At 53.8% G+C, this 15379-nt stretch overlaps 1 protein-coding gene across 1 annotated transcript; it reads left to right on the top strand.

Annotated features, from left to right (window-relative positions):
* The first annotated feature begins 3872 nt into the window (after positions 1 to 3872).
* Positions 3873 to 13540, top strand: LOC125442796 (glycolipid transfer protein). The gene is made up of 5 exons (XM_048514504.1): positions 3873 to 4213; positions 9848 to 9909; positions 10209 to 10342; positions 10748 to 10898; positions 12637 to 13540. Exons 1-5 carry the CDS (start codon positions 4111 to 4113, stop codon positions 12817 to 12819), a joined length of 633 nt encoding a protein of 210 aa, XP_048370461.1. The 5' UTR covers positions 3873 to 4110; the 3' UTR covers positions 12820 to 13540.
* The last annotated feature ends 1839 nt before the right edge of the window (positions 13541 to 15379 follow it).

The raw sequence follows: 15379 nt of genomic DNA, 5'->3' as shown, positions 1-15379 counted from the left end.
TGACATCCATAACCGCCAGGCAGGCCAGAGTCACCATCGCGGTCATCAGCCTGTCACAAACCCAACTCTCTATATTCCTAATGATCGAAGATCACCCACTACAAGGAGCCCCCCACCTCCCGAGGGGTATCCTCAGTCGCGAGGATATCTGACCACCAGCTAAGGAGGGTCCCATCTAAGGGGCATCTTTACACCACCTGCCTCGAACTGGCACCCTCCGTCCACCCAGACTCTCATTCTCCATGACATCTGAAGAGATGTCACCTTGGTAAGGACTGGCTGCTGGGTCCCGAAGGCACTCGTTTGTTGCCTCTCACCTCTCAGCTTCTCCAGGTCTGCCACCTTGGCTGAGAGAGCACATGTTCCTTGAGTGCCAGGAACTCCTACATTACAGCGAGGGCACGACTTCTGCCCAGTGGCAGATGGTCCTTGTGGAGCCTCAGTGCAAAACACTGGAAAGCCCCATCCCTGCTGGCTTCCTGTCTTCATATCTAATTTTGTTAGATATTCAAATGCTAATTTTTAGTGGTGCCTCCCTCTTAAAGGTTCTATACCTTCTACTATCCTTAAAATATGTTTTATTTAAGTAAAACACCCTGCAGCGCCGTTAAAGTATGCCGCTAATTTAGAGACTAACTGAAAAGATTTAAAAATGTGAGAAGCCCCACCCCTTCAGCACTAACTGAAAAGATTTACAAATGTGAGAAGCCCCACCCTTCAGCAGCTTCCACCAATCAGCAGCCCTAGGACAAGGAGAAAAAAAAGAGAAACCCCCTGTTTAAAATACACTGTTTAAAAGATGTGGTATTGGAGAGCCACATCCTCAGACGCTGGGTGAACTTGGGCTAGATGCTGTCTCTGAGCCTTTTCTACCTCGCTGGCTTGTTGTGAGGATACAATGTGGAATTAAAGTGTGACTTCCTGTTATCTGGGGGCAGAAGAACTCCACAGTAGTATGTCGGGGGCCCCAGATGGTTCAATAAGACTTTGTGTTCAAATGATTTCCTTTATTAGAAACTGTCAGGATAAGGCGTTTAGACTTCCACTGACAGAACTAAAGAATAGGTGCCAAAACAGTTTCCACTATACTCTCACTCCAGGGGAGGAGTGCCATATTAAATTTAATAAATACATTACATTAAATAAATAAAGACAGGGTTGGTGTAGCCATCAGTTCCGAAGCCTGCTGTTGCTGCATAGGTTCAAACACATAACTGGCACTCTGTGATTCTGGAACTGTGGCTCAGAAGGAGCTCCCGCAAGTGACTCAGAGGAGTGTGGAAGCCACAAAATTGGCCTTGTGGAAGAATCACTTTCCCCCTGCCAAACGTCCATTAATCCCTTGACCAGGGAGTCTCTCCTGGGGTCATAATGAAGCCTTGTAATGCAGTTGGCATAAATTATTGAAAGTTGCTAAATTTTTCATGCAGATCAGGTGGTTTAATTAGCACATAAATCGTTCAGTCCTGTTAGATCAAGCTGATATGACAGAGTGGAAATGCACACAAGGGCTTGCTCATCAGGGCTGTCTATGCAGATTTCAGTTGCACAAGAATCGGTGTAGAGTTCCTCCAGAGGCCGTGCGTGGCGGAAGCAGGCCTTCTTTACAGGCATGCCAAAACAAAAGAGTGTCTGTCAGGGCAGAGTAATTGATGTGTGGTACAGGTGTGCAACACACCCTGCACAGCTGGAGAAAGGTGTCTCAGGCCTCACCTTGTACAAGCAACTGAACACACTAAATGCAAGAGCTTCAGATGAATCTGGGACAAATGTGCAAAATGAAGGACTGGCATCGTCCAGATTCTATCTGCAACCCGCAGCTCTCCAGAGGTTCATGGACTACAAATCCCATCAGTCCCTGCCAGCATGGCCAATTGGTCCAGAAGGACAACACGCCTGTTCTCACAGCATACAAGGTGACTGAAGCATCCCTTTGTAGAATCATCTATGGCACAGGTGTCAAACTCGTGCCCCTCCAGATGTTATGGAATACAGTTCCCATCATCCCCTGCCAGCATCATGCTGGCAGGGGATGATGGGAACTGTAGTCCATAACATCTGGAGGGCCGCGAGTTTGATACCTGTGATCTATGGTCTCTTGCTCGCTCCGCAACACAAGGACAAAACAAGGCATTTGCCTGGGGCCTAAGGCTGGCTTCCCAGCCGAACCATGGCCCAGTGGCTGCCTGTATGGCTCTGCCGGCAGTTAGCACCATCCTTTCCAAAAAAAGGTGGGTCCACTTTAGGGGAGGAAGGTGCAATAGGACCTCTGGGGGAAACTCCAGTGGGCGGGTAGCTGGGGGAGGGGCTGCCTGGCCCCATTGCTGGCCACTTATCCCTACCTGACTGGACTCCAAACTCCTCCTCTCTGGCGACACTAAGCACAGTCACCAAGGGGAAGGCCAAGGAGGCCCGCAGCTGCGGCCCCAGAAGACTGGCTCTGGCCCTCCGTCAGGAGAAGCGCTGCGGAGGGCTTTTCTACCCCTGCTCCATTTCCTCCAAAATATCAGCCTTCCCATTTGCTGCTGCCACCATCTTGGTCTTGTCTGGATTTGGCTCCAGCTTGACCTTCCTCAGACTGAGGCCTCGAAACGCTGCTGCTGGCACAAGTACCCGAGGCTCAGCTCATGAAATCTGGCACTGGATGGATGCATAATGACGATGCTCGACTCCGAGCTCCACCGAGTCTCACAGAGTGACCCAGCATCGGTAGGGATGCGCCAAGGTGGAAACAGGGCATGTGACCCTTCTCAAGGGCAGCAGAGAGGTCAGGCAGGCGGGGGCCCAAAAGGAGACCCTCCATCTTGCAGACCCCGGAGGAAGGTCTTGAGGAAGCTTTCTCCATGGAGGGAAGAGGGTGTCAGCCAGCCCATGGGGGGGGGGGCACACACCCCTCCCTCAACAACTGCTTGGAGGCCCAAGGAGGAGGGTGCTGATGATTGGCAGAGGCTGTGCTGGGGGTGCCCCTCCTCCCCTCCCAGGCCTGGATGGACTCGCCTCCCTTGACCCTTTGGAAAACACTGCCCTCCATCTCCAAAATTTGGGGGCAGGAAACGCTCAAGCAGGAACCCCCCCCCCTCCCCTGCAGAAGCTGCCTGCTACTTCTCTGCATTGTCTTCTGCTGAGGCAACAGCCTGTGTCTGGCCATGGGGGGGCCAGTCCAAAGGAACAGAAAGATGCCCTGGGTGGGGAGGACTGGGGGGGTGGGGCACAGCTCTCTGCTGGGATTCCAGGAGGCCTGCTCGGAACAGGGACTCATACAGGGCCAGGACAAATGCCAGGCGTTTCCCCAAGCCGTGTTCATTGGGCCTTGCAGCAGGGCAACCGGCTGGCCGCTCTATGGGACGGTCAACTGGTCTGGCGGGCTCTTCCGATGGGCTTCCTGTTGCCCTCGCCCCCCCCCCCCCCCGACTGCAGAGGAGTCTGCAACAGCGCAGATCTGAATGAGCCTGAAACGACTGCCAGAGTCTGCAACAGCGCAGATCTGAATGAGCCTGAACCCTCCCGCAGGAGACTGCCGGGCTCCTTCCAGGCCAGCATCGCCGGCTCTGACTGGCAGCGTCTCAGGTCGGGCGGGGGACGGGTTTCCCAGGGGAGACTGCCGGGCTCCTTCCAGGCCAGCATCGCCGGCTCTGACTGGCAGCGTCTCAGGTCGGGCGGGGGACGGGTTTCCTCCTCCTCCCCCCCCCCCCCCCCCCGGCCGCTGGCTCTTCCTAGCCGGAGGGACTCGGGCAGCCCCGCCACTGAGCCCGGCCGGCGCCTCCTCCCCGCCACGCCGCAGCGGGCGGAGGGAGGGAGGCGCTCTGCACATGCTCGCGGGCGCGGGCGGGGCCTGGGCGGTCCTGGCCTGGCTGCCGGGCTGCCTGCGGCGGGCGGAGCTGCACCTGGGCCTGCCCCCAGCGGGCGGGCGGGCGGGCGGTCTGTCGGTCGGTCGGTCGGGCTTTTCCCGGGGCTCGAGAGCCGCGGCCGGGTCCGCCTGCGCGCAGCAGAGCGCCGAGAGCCACGCTGGCCGCCGCCTCCACCGCCTCCTGCTCGGCCTCTGCGCCGCCGCCGCCGCCGCCGCCTTCCTCCTCGCCCTCGGCGTCGTCGCGCCCGTCGGTGGACGACGCGATGGCGCTGCTGCTGGACTCCGAGTTCAAGGTGCTGCCGGCCGACAAGCAGATCGAGACCGCGCCCTTCCTGGAGGCCGTCTCCCACCTGCCGCCCTTCTTCGGTGAGCCCCCACGCCTTCCGCCCCTACTCCTCACAACGGCCCGGCCAGGTAGACCGCCGAAAGAGCCCTCGCCCTCGCCTCCCCGGGAGCCCACATCTCTGGCGGCCTCACTTCGCCCTCGGTGCAAAGGAGGCGACCAGGAGCAAACAACCAGAGCCGCCGGCAGGCAGGCAGGCAGGCAGGCAGGCGGCCCAGGATTTGTGGCAGGCAGGAAACGTTGCAATTGTAAGAACCCATTACGCGGGGGGGGGGGGGGGGGCGGGCGGGGGGGGGTTGATTCTCTCCCGGAGCCTCCCTTTGCCCCAGCCCCCCCCCCCGGACTCGGTATGGATCGGGGCAGTCAGTGCCCGGCCTTGGTGCCCTGTGCCTGCCCAGCCTTCCCCTCCAGGTGTGTGCGGCAGCAGGTGCCTGTTCCGGGCGAGGAGTGGCTTGTATTTCCTGTTCAGGGACGGCTTCTGCATGCCGGCGAAAGGCATGGAGCGCCAGCTGGGGGGATTCCAAACTCAACGTGAGTTGCGTCGCGCACATTTCCAGATGTTTTGAAAGCGGCAAGGTACTCAGCACATGGTCAGAGACCTCCTGGTGGCCCCCCGTTTCCTTGATCAGGCAGGGATCCTGTTTGCAATTGGCCTTGCCTTTCACTTTGGACGCAGCCGGCTCCTCCACTGCTCCCGCCCCCCCCCCGCCCCCCCAGGATGACAGCTGAGTGTGGAGGACTTTCCTCGGCAGGCCCTTTGAGCTAGAGGAGCAGCCCAGGTGTGATTCTTGCGCGTGCAAAACCCGAGTGGGTTTTCTGCACTCCCACCATGGACTGGATTTATGGAGCCTGACTGTGGAGCGGGGGCCCAGGGGGCTGCTTCCACTTGTCCTGAGCAGGGATGCGCGTGTGCTCTGCCGCCCTCTGGAGAGTTCCACCTGTTTGTGAGGCTGCTGTGCTGGCAGAATGAGCGAGGGTGAGTGACGGTATTGCTGGGGTGCAGCATGGGATACCAAGCCCATGCCAAGTTGCCCCCCCCCCCAGTCTTTAGTTGGGCCCCTGTGAGGGAGAGTGATTGCTTCCAAGGCTCTGGAGCATAGGTGTCAAATTCGTGGCCCTCCAGATGTTATGGACTACAGCTCCCATCATCCCCTGCCAGCATCATGCTGGCAGGGGATTATGGGAACTGTAGTCCATAACATCTGGAGGGCTGCAAATTTGACACCTGTGCTCTAGAGGATACATCTGAGCATGTACAAAGTGCTTTTTTTCATCCTTGAATAATTGTTCCCTTGCTTTACTCTGGGTCTATTTTTGTTCTGCCCTTGGGGAGCTGGATGGCTTCTCCTGCGCTTGCCCCTGTAGGGTCCCCCCCTTGACAAGAATGCTGTGGTGGTAGATCCCCCCATGGGGTTTTGTGTCAGAAAAATCTCTGTGTTGGGGCCAGCCAGTAAACTGAGCCCTTGACCAAATGTTTGCCAGCGGAGGAGCTGGGCCAAGCAGTGGAAAGGCAGCGTCTCCGAAATGAGATAGCCGCTTTGTCAAATAAGAAGCACGCTTTCAAAGTGGATGTAACTGAGCCTCCTGGCCCTCCTGAACTCCTTGGACGGGCTCTGGCAGTGTGACGCCTCCCCTGTGCTGCGGACCGGCAAAAGCAGAGCTGTCCATCTTTTTGCGGAAAGTAAACATTTTTATGTTTTGGGGAGTCTAAGGAGAGAAATGCTCTCCAGACTCAGTTTGAGGTGGCGTCTGCTCACCCTGTCTGGCAATGATCATGGCAGGATTGCTTCTGGGCATGTACAGAGGATGCCTTTGTGCCTCCTAGGTAACGATCACTTGTGTCCCCCCCCCCCCCACTCACCAGTAAGGACTTCCAGGTCGACCTGGACACCTTCTAAAAGCGGGCCCTAATGTTAGAAGAAGAAGAGGAGGAGGAGGAGTTTGGATTTATATCCCCCTTTCTCTCCTGAAGGAGACTCAAAGGGGCTTACAATCTCCTTGCCCCTCACAACAAACACCCTGTGAGGTGGGTGGGGCTGAGAGAGCTCCGAGAAGCTGTGACTAGCCCAAGGTCACCCAGCTGGCGTGTGAGGGAGTGCACAGGCTAGTCTGAATTCCCCAGATAAGCCTCCACAGCTCAGGCGGCAGAGCTGGGAATCAAACCCGGTTCCTCCAGATCAGAGTGCACCTGCTCTTAGCCACTGCTCTTAGCCACTATGCCACTGCTGCTCCTCTGTTTAAAGATCATATGCCATGGAGAACCCAGTACTGGGGGCAGTTCCTGATGGGCAGCGGTGGAAGAGAGGCGGGCAGGGGCATTGACTCTCTCGAAGCCCCTTTCTTCCTGCTCCCGATCTCTTGGTGCCCAGAGCTCTTTCTGCCGATTCTGTGCTGGGTCCTTCCTTGCCTGCCTTTCCCAACAGTGGGGAAATGTGGGGGTGGGGGCGGTGGTCAGCATTCTGGGCTCATCCTGTGCCCTGCCCATTTCGCTGCCTCCTTTTGCAACCTGGTAAGAGAGCGGATTGCCTCACTTCAGAGATGTAATCGGTGGCAAGTTCCATCCAGGATCCTGTCGGACTGGCTTGACAGAGCAGCAGAGCCGGAAAGCACCCCGTGCTGGTTTGGGCCTGCCAGTGCCGAGTCTGGCTGTCTGCTTGAGGCTCACTTGGCCCTGGCTGAGGTGGTGGGGAAAAGGGCTCCGGGGTCTGCGGCGACTCCTGCCACTTCCTGGCCTCCCCCACCCCCCCTCAGCCCTACGGTGGTTTCTTCTGCAGACCTCATTCCTGTAGGAAGCAGAGCAGTGTTGGGGCATCAGGCGATAGATATCCAGTGAGGCCGGTCTCTGGCCAGCTGCTGACCCTCCGAGTCCCCTCTGCAGGAAGCCCGTGGACTCTGCTTCTGGGTCCACCTGCCCCATCACGTATCGGTCAACTAACAGAGCCCTCGGCTGGGAGGTTGGGCCGCCGCTTGTGTTCTCTGCTTGGCTGGCGTTCTCTGCCGGAATCTCAGTGCCTGCAGGCGGCTTCCTGAAGGAGGTTTCCCCCCACGACTGACATCTGCCTGGCAGCCGACAGCAGACTTTGGCGTGCCTTTCTGCTGCCAGAGAGCCAGACCCCAGTGCAGCCCGTGTCTGTGTGGTTGGTCTGGGTTGGATGTTCCACAGGTTGTGTTCCACGCTGACAGCCCAACTTGTGTGAAGCCCAGGGGATGGTTGCCCACCCACCCCTCCATTGTGGAGGAGATCTCTGCCCCGCTGATCTCTCTCTGCAGCAAATGCCTCCAGAAGACAATCGCCTGCCCTGTTTTGTTCCAAGGTTCACAATATCAGCTATTATGCTAGGAAATGTATGCCGGTCGCTCTCTTCTCTCCCCCAGGCCCAGCTACAGCACAAAGGCCACTTTGAGGGCCCTGAGTGGAACTGCCTCTTGTGGGCACTTCTGCCGTTGGCTGAGCGGGCATCAATCAAAACACGCTGCGTTTAAAACATTCTCCAAGGATCTGACAGTTTTGCAGGCTGCGGTGAGGTGTGGTGGAGGTACAGAGAGGAGGAACTGTGGAACTCCTGACCACTAGAAACTCTTCAAGCCTGCAAGTGTTTCTGCAACAAGCAGAGATACTCCTGCTGGGCTGGCCTTTGAAGGGTGAAACAAGTGCAGAAGGGTTTCTTTGTGTGTGAGAAGAGGATTCGAAAATATGTGCCAGGCACACCCTTGTACGCCCAGTGAGTGCAGTACCTGCACCAAGGCCAGTGGGAGAAGCAACAGCAGGCAGATGCCCCCTCCCCTTGTCTCACTTAGAAGGGAAGGAAGGGGCCGCGGCTCTCTGGAATAGCTTCTGCTTTGCATGCAGTCAATCCCCACCCCCCACCCCCAATCTCCAGTTAAAAGGACCAGGCAGGGCATGAAGGACCAATGCAGGAGATGGCAACTTCATGTGTGACAAGTTTATTTTCAGAGAGGACCCAGGGCCCAGTGGCAGATCCTCTGCTTGGCAATCAGGAGGCTGCAGGTTCTAGTCCACAGTGCCTCCATCTTAAAGGACAAGAGAATAGCTGCAGGCGAAACATCAGGAGAAAATGCTACTGGAACATGGCCATACAACCAGGGAAACCCACAACACCTTAGTGATTTCAGCCGTGAAAGCCTTCGACAATACTGGCCTGGATGGACTGACGGTCTGAGTCGTCACAAGGTGGTTTCATATGTTTGAAACACACACACACACACACCCCATTTTTGAGTACTAACATTATTTTGCGATTAATGTTCAGTCAATCAGACTTTATTACAGTCAAAGACCAGTAAAAGTTATAACAATAAAACAAGAGATTGATAAAGTAAATATGCTCTTAAACTGTAATGACCTTGACTGTTGTCTCGCAGTGGCAAAGTTTCTGGCTGAGGTTTGCGAACTGAACTTATGATCCAGTGTGAAGTTTTATCTAGTCATTTTAACTGTATTTATATTGTATGTTCTGTATGCCAATAAAGGCTTATTGAAAAAAAAGTTATAACAATAAAACCAAACTTTGTATATCAGCAATACAACATAATATGGTGGGCTATAGTGTTTTAGGTTATATGAACATTTTAAAATCCTATTTAATATATGCTAAAATAGTACACATAAGTTAATTATTTAAAATTTCTCTTCTATTTGATCCTAAAAATGTACAATATAATTATTTTAAAAAATAATTAAAAATTGTTTTACAAAGTCATATTATTAACTGCATTTTAGCAACCTTTAAGCATAAAATAGATACAAGTTTTATAAATAGATAAATTAAAATAGATAAAAAAATTTACAATCAACATAAAACCTCAATAGAAGAATTCAAGAGAGGAATATTCCATCCACTTTTAAAACACTCAAATAAAGGGAGTCAGTATCATCACACTAAATAGCACAAAAGGTCCTCTATCCTCTTACCCTCCTGATTTTCTAAATTTGTTGATCAAAAGGCAGAATTGTGCTACGGATCTAGAGACCCGTTGGTCCTTTCCCAAAAGTAAATGGTGCATTTTACATTTGTTATCTTTCCCCGCCCTTCCGACCAGTATAGATCCTAATATTTCGTTTCTGAATTTGTTGTATGTCGGACTTTCTAAGAATTTATGTTCTAAAGTATCCACTTTGTTTAAAGAGCAGCCACGCAACCTCTGGTTGAAAGGAACGTTCTTATATTTGCCTTCCAGTTCCGCTGAGGACGGGGTGTTACTTCTAGCGAACGTTAGCATCCTCCTTTGGTTTTGGTTTTCTAAAAAATAAAGTGATTAATGTTTGTACTGTAGTTAAACAATATTTCGCACAGCTTCAAAGAGCATTGAAAGCAGTTTGAAAGTGCATTATTCTGCATGTGCGGAATGAGCCTGAGATCAATGGCAGTGTTGAGACCTCTGTCGGGAGAAAGGCTCTCCTGGGCTTCCTCCTGTGCTGAAGCTAGGGCAGGCTGGTGCGTCGGTGAGGCCAGGGCACCCTCAAAGGTCGGACAGGGAGGGAGGGGCACCCCCAAAGATCAGACTGGGTGCAGACCCCTGCGTGCATGCTCTGATCCAGCCCAAATCGGGTTCTGACTCATTGGCCTGTAATGGGGCAGGGGCTAATATTCTGTGGGCTAATATGCTGATCCCAGATTGGCCCTCTTCTCTTCTAGATTGCTTGGGAACCCCGATCATGTACGCTCCTGTCAAAGCCGATCTATCAGGGAACATTAAGGTAGGTGAGCTCTGGTGCTTCTGGGAGCTGGGAAGCCCTCATCTTGGCTTGATGCGTCCACCTTGGAGGCTGGTGCAAAAGCATGACGCGGCCGCCTTCCCTCACAGGGGGTGGGTCTGTTGCAGAGGGCCCGGTAAGGCCCGCATGAGCCTGTGCCTCCAAAGAATTTAGGTGCCCAGTTGGAGGTGGGGAGTCGCTGGCTGGCAGAAGTGGCTGCCGACGTTTCTCCCTCTTCTCAGGGGTTGGCCAGGCTCGAAGAACAGTTCAAAGCCCCGATGCTCTTTCTGGTTCTGTTTCAGAAAATCCGGGCTGTTTACGAGACCAACCCAGAAAAGTTCAGAACGCTTCAGAACATCTTGGAAGCAGAGAAGGAGATGCACGGCTCAGCCTGGCCAAAAGTGGGGGCCACTTTGGCACTCATGTGGCTGAAAAGGTGATTTGGAGGCCTTCTTGCCTTGCTTTTGTGGGGGGGAAATGGGAACTGATGCTTCAGGGGTCCACGAAACTTACTGGTCGGGGCAGGCTCCCCCTAGTTCTGGAAGCCTGGCAGACAGCTGTGACTGGGATGGCTCAGGTTGGGCATTGCTGAAGGCGAGGAAATGAACTTCCAAGGGGAGCATTTTGTGGCTCTTCCGAGCTCACGGCTCACAGAGGGGAGAAGGGAAACCTGGAGGCGCTGTTGTCCTCAATTGTGGGAGGCTTGGCTGCCTTTCCTTCCTCCTTGGAGAGAGGCTGCTACCGTCTGTGCCTAGATTTCAACAGCAAGCCCTGAGCACCAGGGCCTTGGGGGGCTGCCCGGCCTTACCTTGATCTCCCTCCCCCCTCCCCCTTTACACAGGGGCCTCAAGTTCATCCAGGTGTTGATGCAGAGCCTCTGTGATGGCGAGAGGGACGAAGACAACCCCAATCTCATCCGGGTAAACGCCACCAAAGCCTATGAGATGGCCCTGCAGAAGTACCACGGCTGGATCCTACAGAAGCTCTTCTTGGTGAGCCTGCAAGGAGGGCTGTGCTGAGCCAGGCGTGGGGTGGGGAGGGAGGGGCATTGGACTTTGTGGTCTCTGCTCCTCCAGTGGTGGCTGCAGCCAGCAAGGCCCAGTGGCACAGGCCAAGCGTTTGGAGCCTTTCCAATTCTGACACACGGCAGTGGGCACCTCTGTAGAAGGGTGGCCCCAGGAGGAGGAGCCAACCTCAGAATGGCTGCCAGAGGAGGGCTGGGGAGACCACCACAGAATGTCAGGGAATGAGGTCACTCGTACCAGTAATGACGATTCTTCAGTTTAGCAGGGGGCCTTTTAATCTTTAAAGAGTTGGTAAGCCCCAGGAAGCGTGTGGGCAGGCGCCCATGGGGGCCATGCTGGAGACCACTGGCATAGGAGCCAGGCCATCCTCACTCTTTGGTACTCCCGGAAACTTATTGCTGAATGACGAGGGTTGTTTTCTGGCTGTCAGTGATAGCAGCAAGCCTGCAAGATGAGTTTTCAGAGTATCCATCTGCAGTGGCGTAGGAGGTTAAGAGCTCGTGTATCTAATCTGGAGGAACCGGGTTTGATTCCCAGCTCTGCCGCCTGAGCTGTGGAGGCTTATCTGGGGAATTCAGATTAGCCTGTGCACTCCCACACACGCCAGCTGGGTGACCTTGGGCTAGTCACAGCTTCTCGGAGCTCTCTCAGCCCCACTCACCTCACAGGGTGTTTGTTGTGAGGGGGGAAGGGCAAGGAGATTGTCAGCCCCTTTGAGTCTCCTGCAGGAGAGAAAGGGGGGATATAAATCCAAACTCCTCCTCCAAACTCCTCCTCCACAAATGAACACAGCTCCAAAGTATCCTGCACTTAAATGCCTTCACTCTCTGTGTGACCTGCATAACGTTTGACTTGTTCATGCTTTCGCTTCCTTTACGTACCTGTTCTGGCTCTGGGCAGGACTAAAGCGAAGCCCTAAAACTCCTGAACAGCCACCATGTCCCTCCCCTGCCCCCCCATCTCTCTGGCTCCCGAGTTTTCATCCCGCATAACCCCCATGCTGAATGAGAATTCCCAGAATGCTTGAACTAGTTCCTGCCATCCATGCACGTACGGGCACATTAACGTGGCCGTATCACCCAGTGGCAGAGTTCCACAGCTTTAATGAACTGTAAAAACCCACAATTTCCCCCTTCCCCCACCAGTCGACGTGACAATTTCAGTTGACGTTCCCTGAGAATGTCTGGGGTCTCCTCGTTTGACAAGTTGTTTTCCCAGGCACCCAATTGTGCTAGAATTATCTGGGGTGGAAGAGAGAACAGCCTGGTGCAGTTTTGTAGCGTGCTTTAGCATCTGATTGTGTGTGGATGATTTAGCACAGCTATCCTGGCTTCACTCGGTAAAAGTGATCCTGTGGATCAGCCCTCAAAGAAATGAGCAACTGGATTCCCTGCTGAGCTGAATCTGAAAGGTTATGAAACCAGCGTCATCAAGGAGATCCCCAGTGACGGGCAGGGAACAGTCTTGTGCAAGTGTCAAGGGATTCTCACTGGTTGTTGTGGGCTTTCTGGGCTGTGTGGCTGTGGTCTGGTCAATCTTGTTCCTAACATTTCACCTGCATCTGTGGCTGGCCAGGTGAAACATTAGGAACAAGATCGACCAGACCACGGCCACACAGCCCAGAAAGCTCACAACAACCAGTTGAGTCCGGCCATGAAAGCCTTCGACAATACATTGGTTCTCACTGGGTTTCCTCTCCCCGCAGGGCTCTGTGTACGCTCTCCCGTATAAATCGGATTTGCTGAAAGCCTTAGAGAAGGGCAGAGAGGTGAAGGAGGAGGAGACCTTGGAGAAGATCCACCAGTTCCTAACAAAAGTGACGCCTATCCTAGATGCAATTTATGAGATGTACACCAAGATGAACGCTGAACTGAACTACAAGGCCTAAAGCAAGTCCTGCCAGCCTTGGCCAAGCAAGGAGGACGCCTCCTGCTTTCCTCAGACGAGACCACCAAGTCACCGTGAGCCCTCAGCTGGGTCAGGACGTCTCTTCTCCAGGATTGCTTTCCCACCAAAACAGCAGCACTGGGTTTTCCTGCGGTCTTTGTGGATCTTCCTGAAACGTTTGCCCTCTCTGGTCCAAGAGCCAGAGCTCCAGAACTCTTTACCTAGTAGATTTATTTAAAACCGGTCTTTGGAAGCAGAGGGTGCCTCGTGGCAACGCTCAGTGAACGGGGACCGTCTTCTTGCCTTAATCTATTTTCCCAGTCAGAATGTGTCTTCCTGTAGCCTCTGTATGCTGCCTAGGTGTCTGGGACCCCACGGCCTCATCTAGCAGCACCCGATAACTTCACTCTTGAGTGTTGAGCGTGTGCAGGCCTCCAGAATTAATGCCAGGGATGCATGGGTGTGTGGTTCGGTGCTAGCCTTCAGAGACCTTTCCTAAGGGACACCTTTAACCTCACAGGAGTTCAAATGGGTCTCTCTTCTTCAGGGATAGCTGGCTCCGGCTGAAAACGACTTGTCATTTTTACCTGCTCATTTTTAAGAGATGCTCATTGCTGAGAAATGGCCTTCAGGAGTGGCCTTCTGCCCACGGAAGCCTTACTATTTTATTTTTAGAGTAGAAATGTGGGGTAATAAAAAATAAAGTCTAATGTGGAAATGTACATTGACTGTCTGGAATATTCTTTGTAGAATTCACCCAGTTTGTAGAAAACAACAGTTTGCAAATCTCCGTGTGGTATTAAAAGACCCAGGCTCCCATAACTCACTAATCTTCTGTGCAGATGTGTTCCCGAAGGGCGAGTGAAAGGCTGTTCTGCAGTTGCAAAACGTGGTACCTGGTACACAATTGAGCTTCCCAGAGATCCTGGATATTTTATTTTGAAAAGCCCAGTTTGGTCCTGATTTCTGTGACTAGAAGAGCCCGGCTGGATCACACCAGTGGTCTATCTAGTCCAGCATGCTGTCTCAGGTGCTGGCCGGCCAGTTCCTCTCTGGAGGGCCAACCCCAGGGCATACCGGTGAAGGCCTTCCTATGGATTTGCATCCTGGCGTTGGGATTGAGACTGCCACTGAATATGGAGGTTCCCTTTAATTACCATGACTAGTACCCTGAATATAGGACATCCCCTGAAAATAAGACATGGTAGAGGTTTTGCTGAAGTTTGAATTATAAGGCATCCCCTGAAAGTAAGATGTAGCAAAGTTTTTGTTTGGAAGCATGCCTGACAAACAGAACACAGAAAAAGAAGACATCCCCTGAAAATAAGACATAGCGCATCTTTGGGAGCAAAAATTAATATAAGACACTGTCTTATTTTCGGGGAAACACGGTAGCTGCTGGGAAACCTCTTCTCCGTTAAATTCCACATTTTCACCATTGTTTGTATAAAGACACATTTCCTTTTGCCTTCATGTTGGATCCGGGTGAGCAACATCTGCTGAAGCCAGAGAGGTCAGGGAAGATTCGCAAGAGTTGGGTGAGTTATGTCAACTGGGACCGGTGCCAGAGGCGAGTTGAGGGCCTGTTCAGCAGCCCCGTGTCTGTTTACTGGCTGCACTTCACCCAGCCTTTAGAAAACTCCCCCCAAAGCTGCCCTGGTGTGGTGATATACATTGGAGGGGCTCTCTCCCTGGATCTTACAGCTGTCAAGAAGAGCTGTGCCCCCGCCCACAAGACACATGCTGCAACACACCTTCCAAAATCCATTCATGCCATTTCAGTGTCTTGGCAGCAGTGGGTGGATTACATGCAGCCAGTAAGACGATGAACTAACACAGATGTTAGCATTTTCCTCTGTGCCCCTAACATGCCTACAAACAGCTAAATCAAGTGGGGCCAGAACGTTTTCCGCAGGCAGCCATGGCAACCTCTGGGGGCGTGGCTTTCACAGTACCCAAGGGTGTGCCCAAGCAAAGTTTTGGCCTCTGCTGGTTGTTGGCAGCAGGGGGCCCCAGCATGACTCTCCTTGCCAGTGGCGACCATCCTAGGTGCCATCTCTGGAGACCAAGCGGTTAATGATGTGGCTTCATGGGCATTTATGGCCTCCCCTCCCCCCCACTCCTTCCCTTCCCCAAATGGCTCTGGGAGAGGAGAGGTTGAGCAGGAGGTGACCCTTCCCAAGATGGGCCTGCGCTTTTGAATTCCACCGGCAGGGGGCAGTGTCTGCCGCGTGGCTCTACGGCTCTTTCGAAAGCCCCACCGCTTCGGGCAGCCAGACAGAGGGAAAAGGAGCAACTCTGGGCGCGTGCAGAGTGCCTGCCAGGGCTGCGCCAAAGGTTGGGCCCGCGAAGGGATCCCCAGGCTAAAACCAGCTTCTGGCGGCTCGTGGGGGCGCCTCCTTTGCACCCGAGGGGTGCGAGCGAAGGCTACTCCCCGCTTCTCCAAGGGATCCCCCCCCACACGACAAGGGATCCCCCCCACGACAAGGGATCCCCCCCCAACAGCCAGGCCGCCCCCAAAACAGTCCCAGAAAGAGGGGTGGGGAGGCAGCCTTTTCCAG

Source organism: Sphaerodactylus townsendi, linkage group LG13 (genome assembly GCF_021028975.2).
Source record: "Sphaerodactylus townsendi isolate TG3544 linkage group LG13, MPM_Stown_v2.3, whole genome shotgun sequence".
In the NCBI taxonomy this organism is placed as follows: domain Eukaryota; kingdom Metazoa; phylum Chordata; class Lepidosauria; order Squamata; family Sphaerodactylidae; genus Sphaerodactylus; species Sphaerodactylus townsendi.
The sequence above is the reverse complement of the archived record's forward strand: the minus strand, read 5'-3'. Positions and strand labels throughout refer to the sequence as shown.

Bases quoted from the DNA above. Each gene is read 5' to 3' on its own strand.
- LOC125442796 (XM_048514504.1), top strand. From the start codon at position 4,111: ATGGCGCTGCTGCTGGACTCCGAGTTCAAGGTGCTGCCGGCCGACAAG. The intron at 9,910-10,208 runs GTAGGTGAGCTC...GTTCTGTTTCAG, and splicing joins ATCTATCAGGGAACATTAAG to AAAATCCGGGCTGTTTACGA. The intron at 10,899-12,636 runs GTGAGCCTGCAA...CTCTCCCCGCAG, and splicing joins TCCTACAGAAGCTCTTCTTG to GGCTCTGTGTACGCTCTCCC.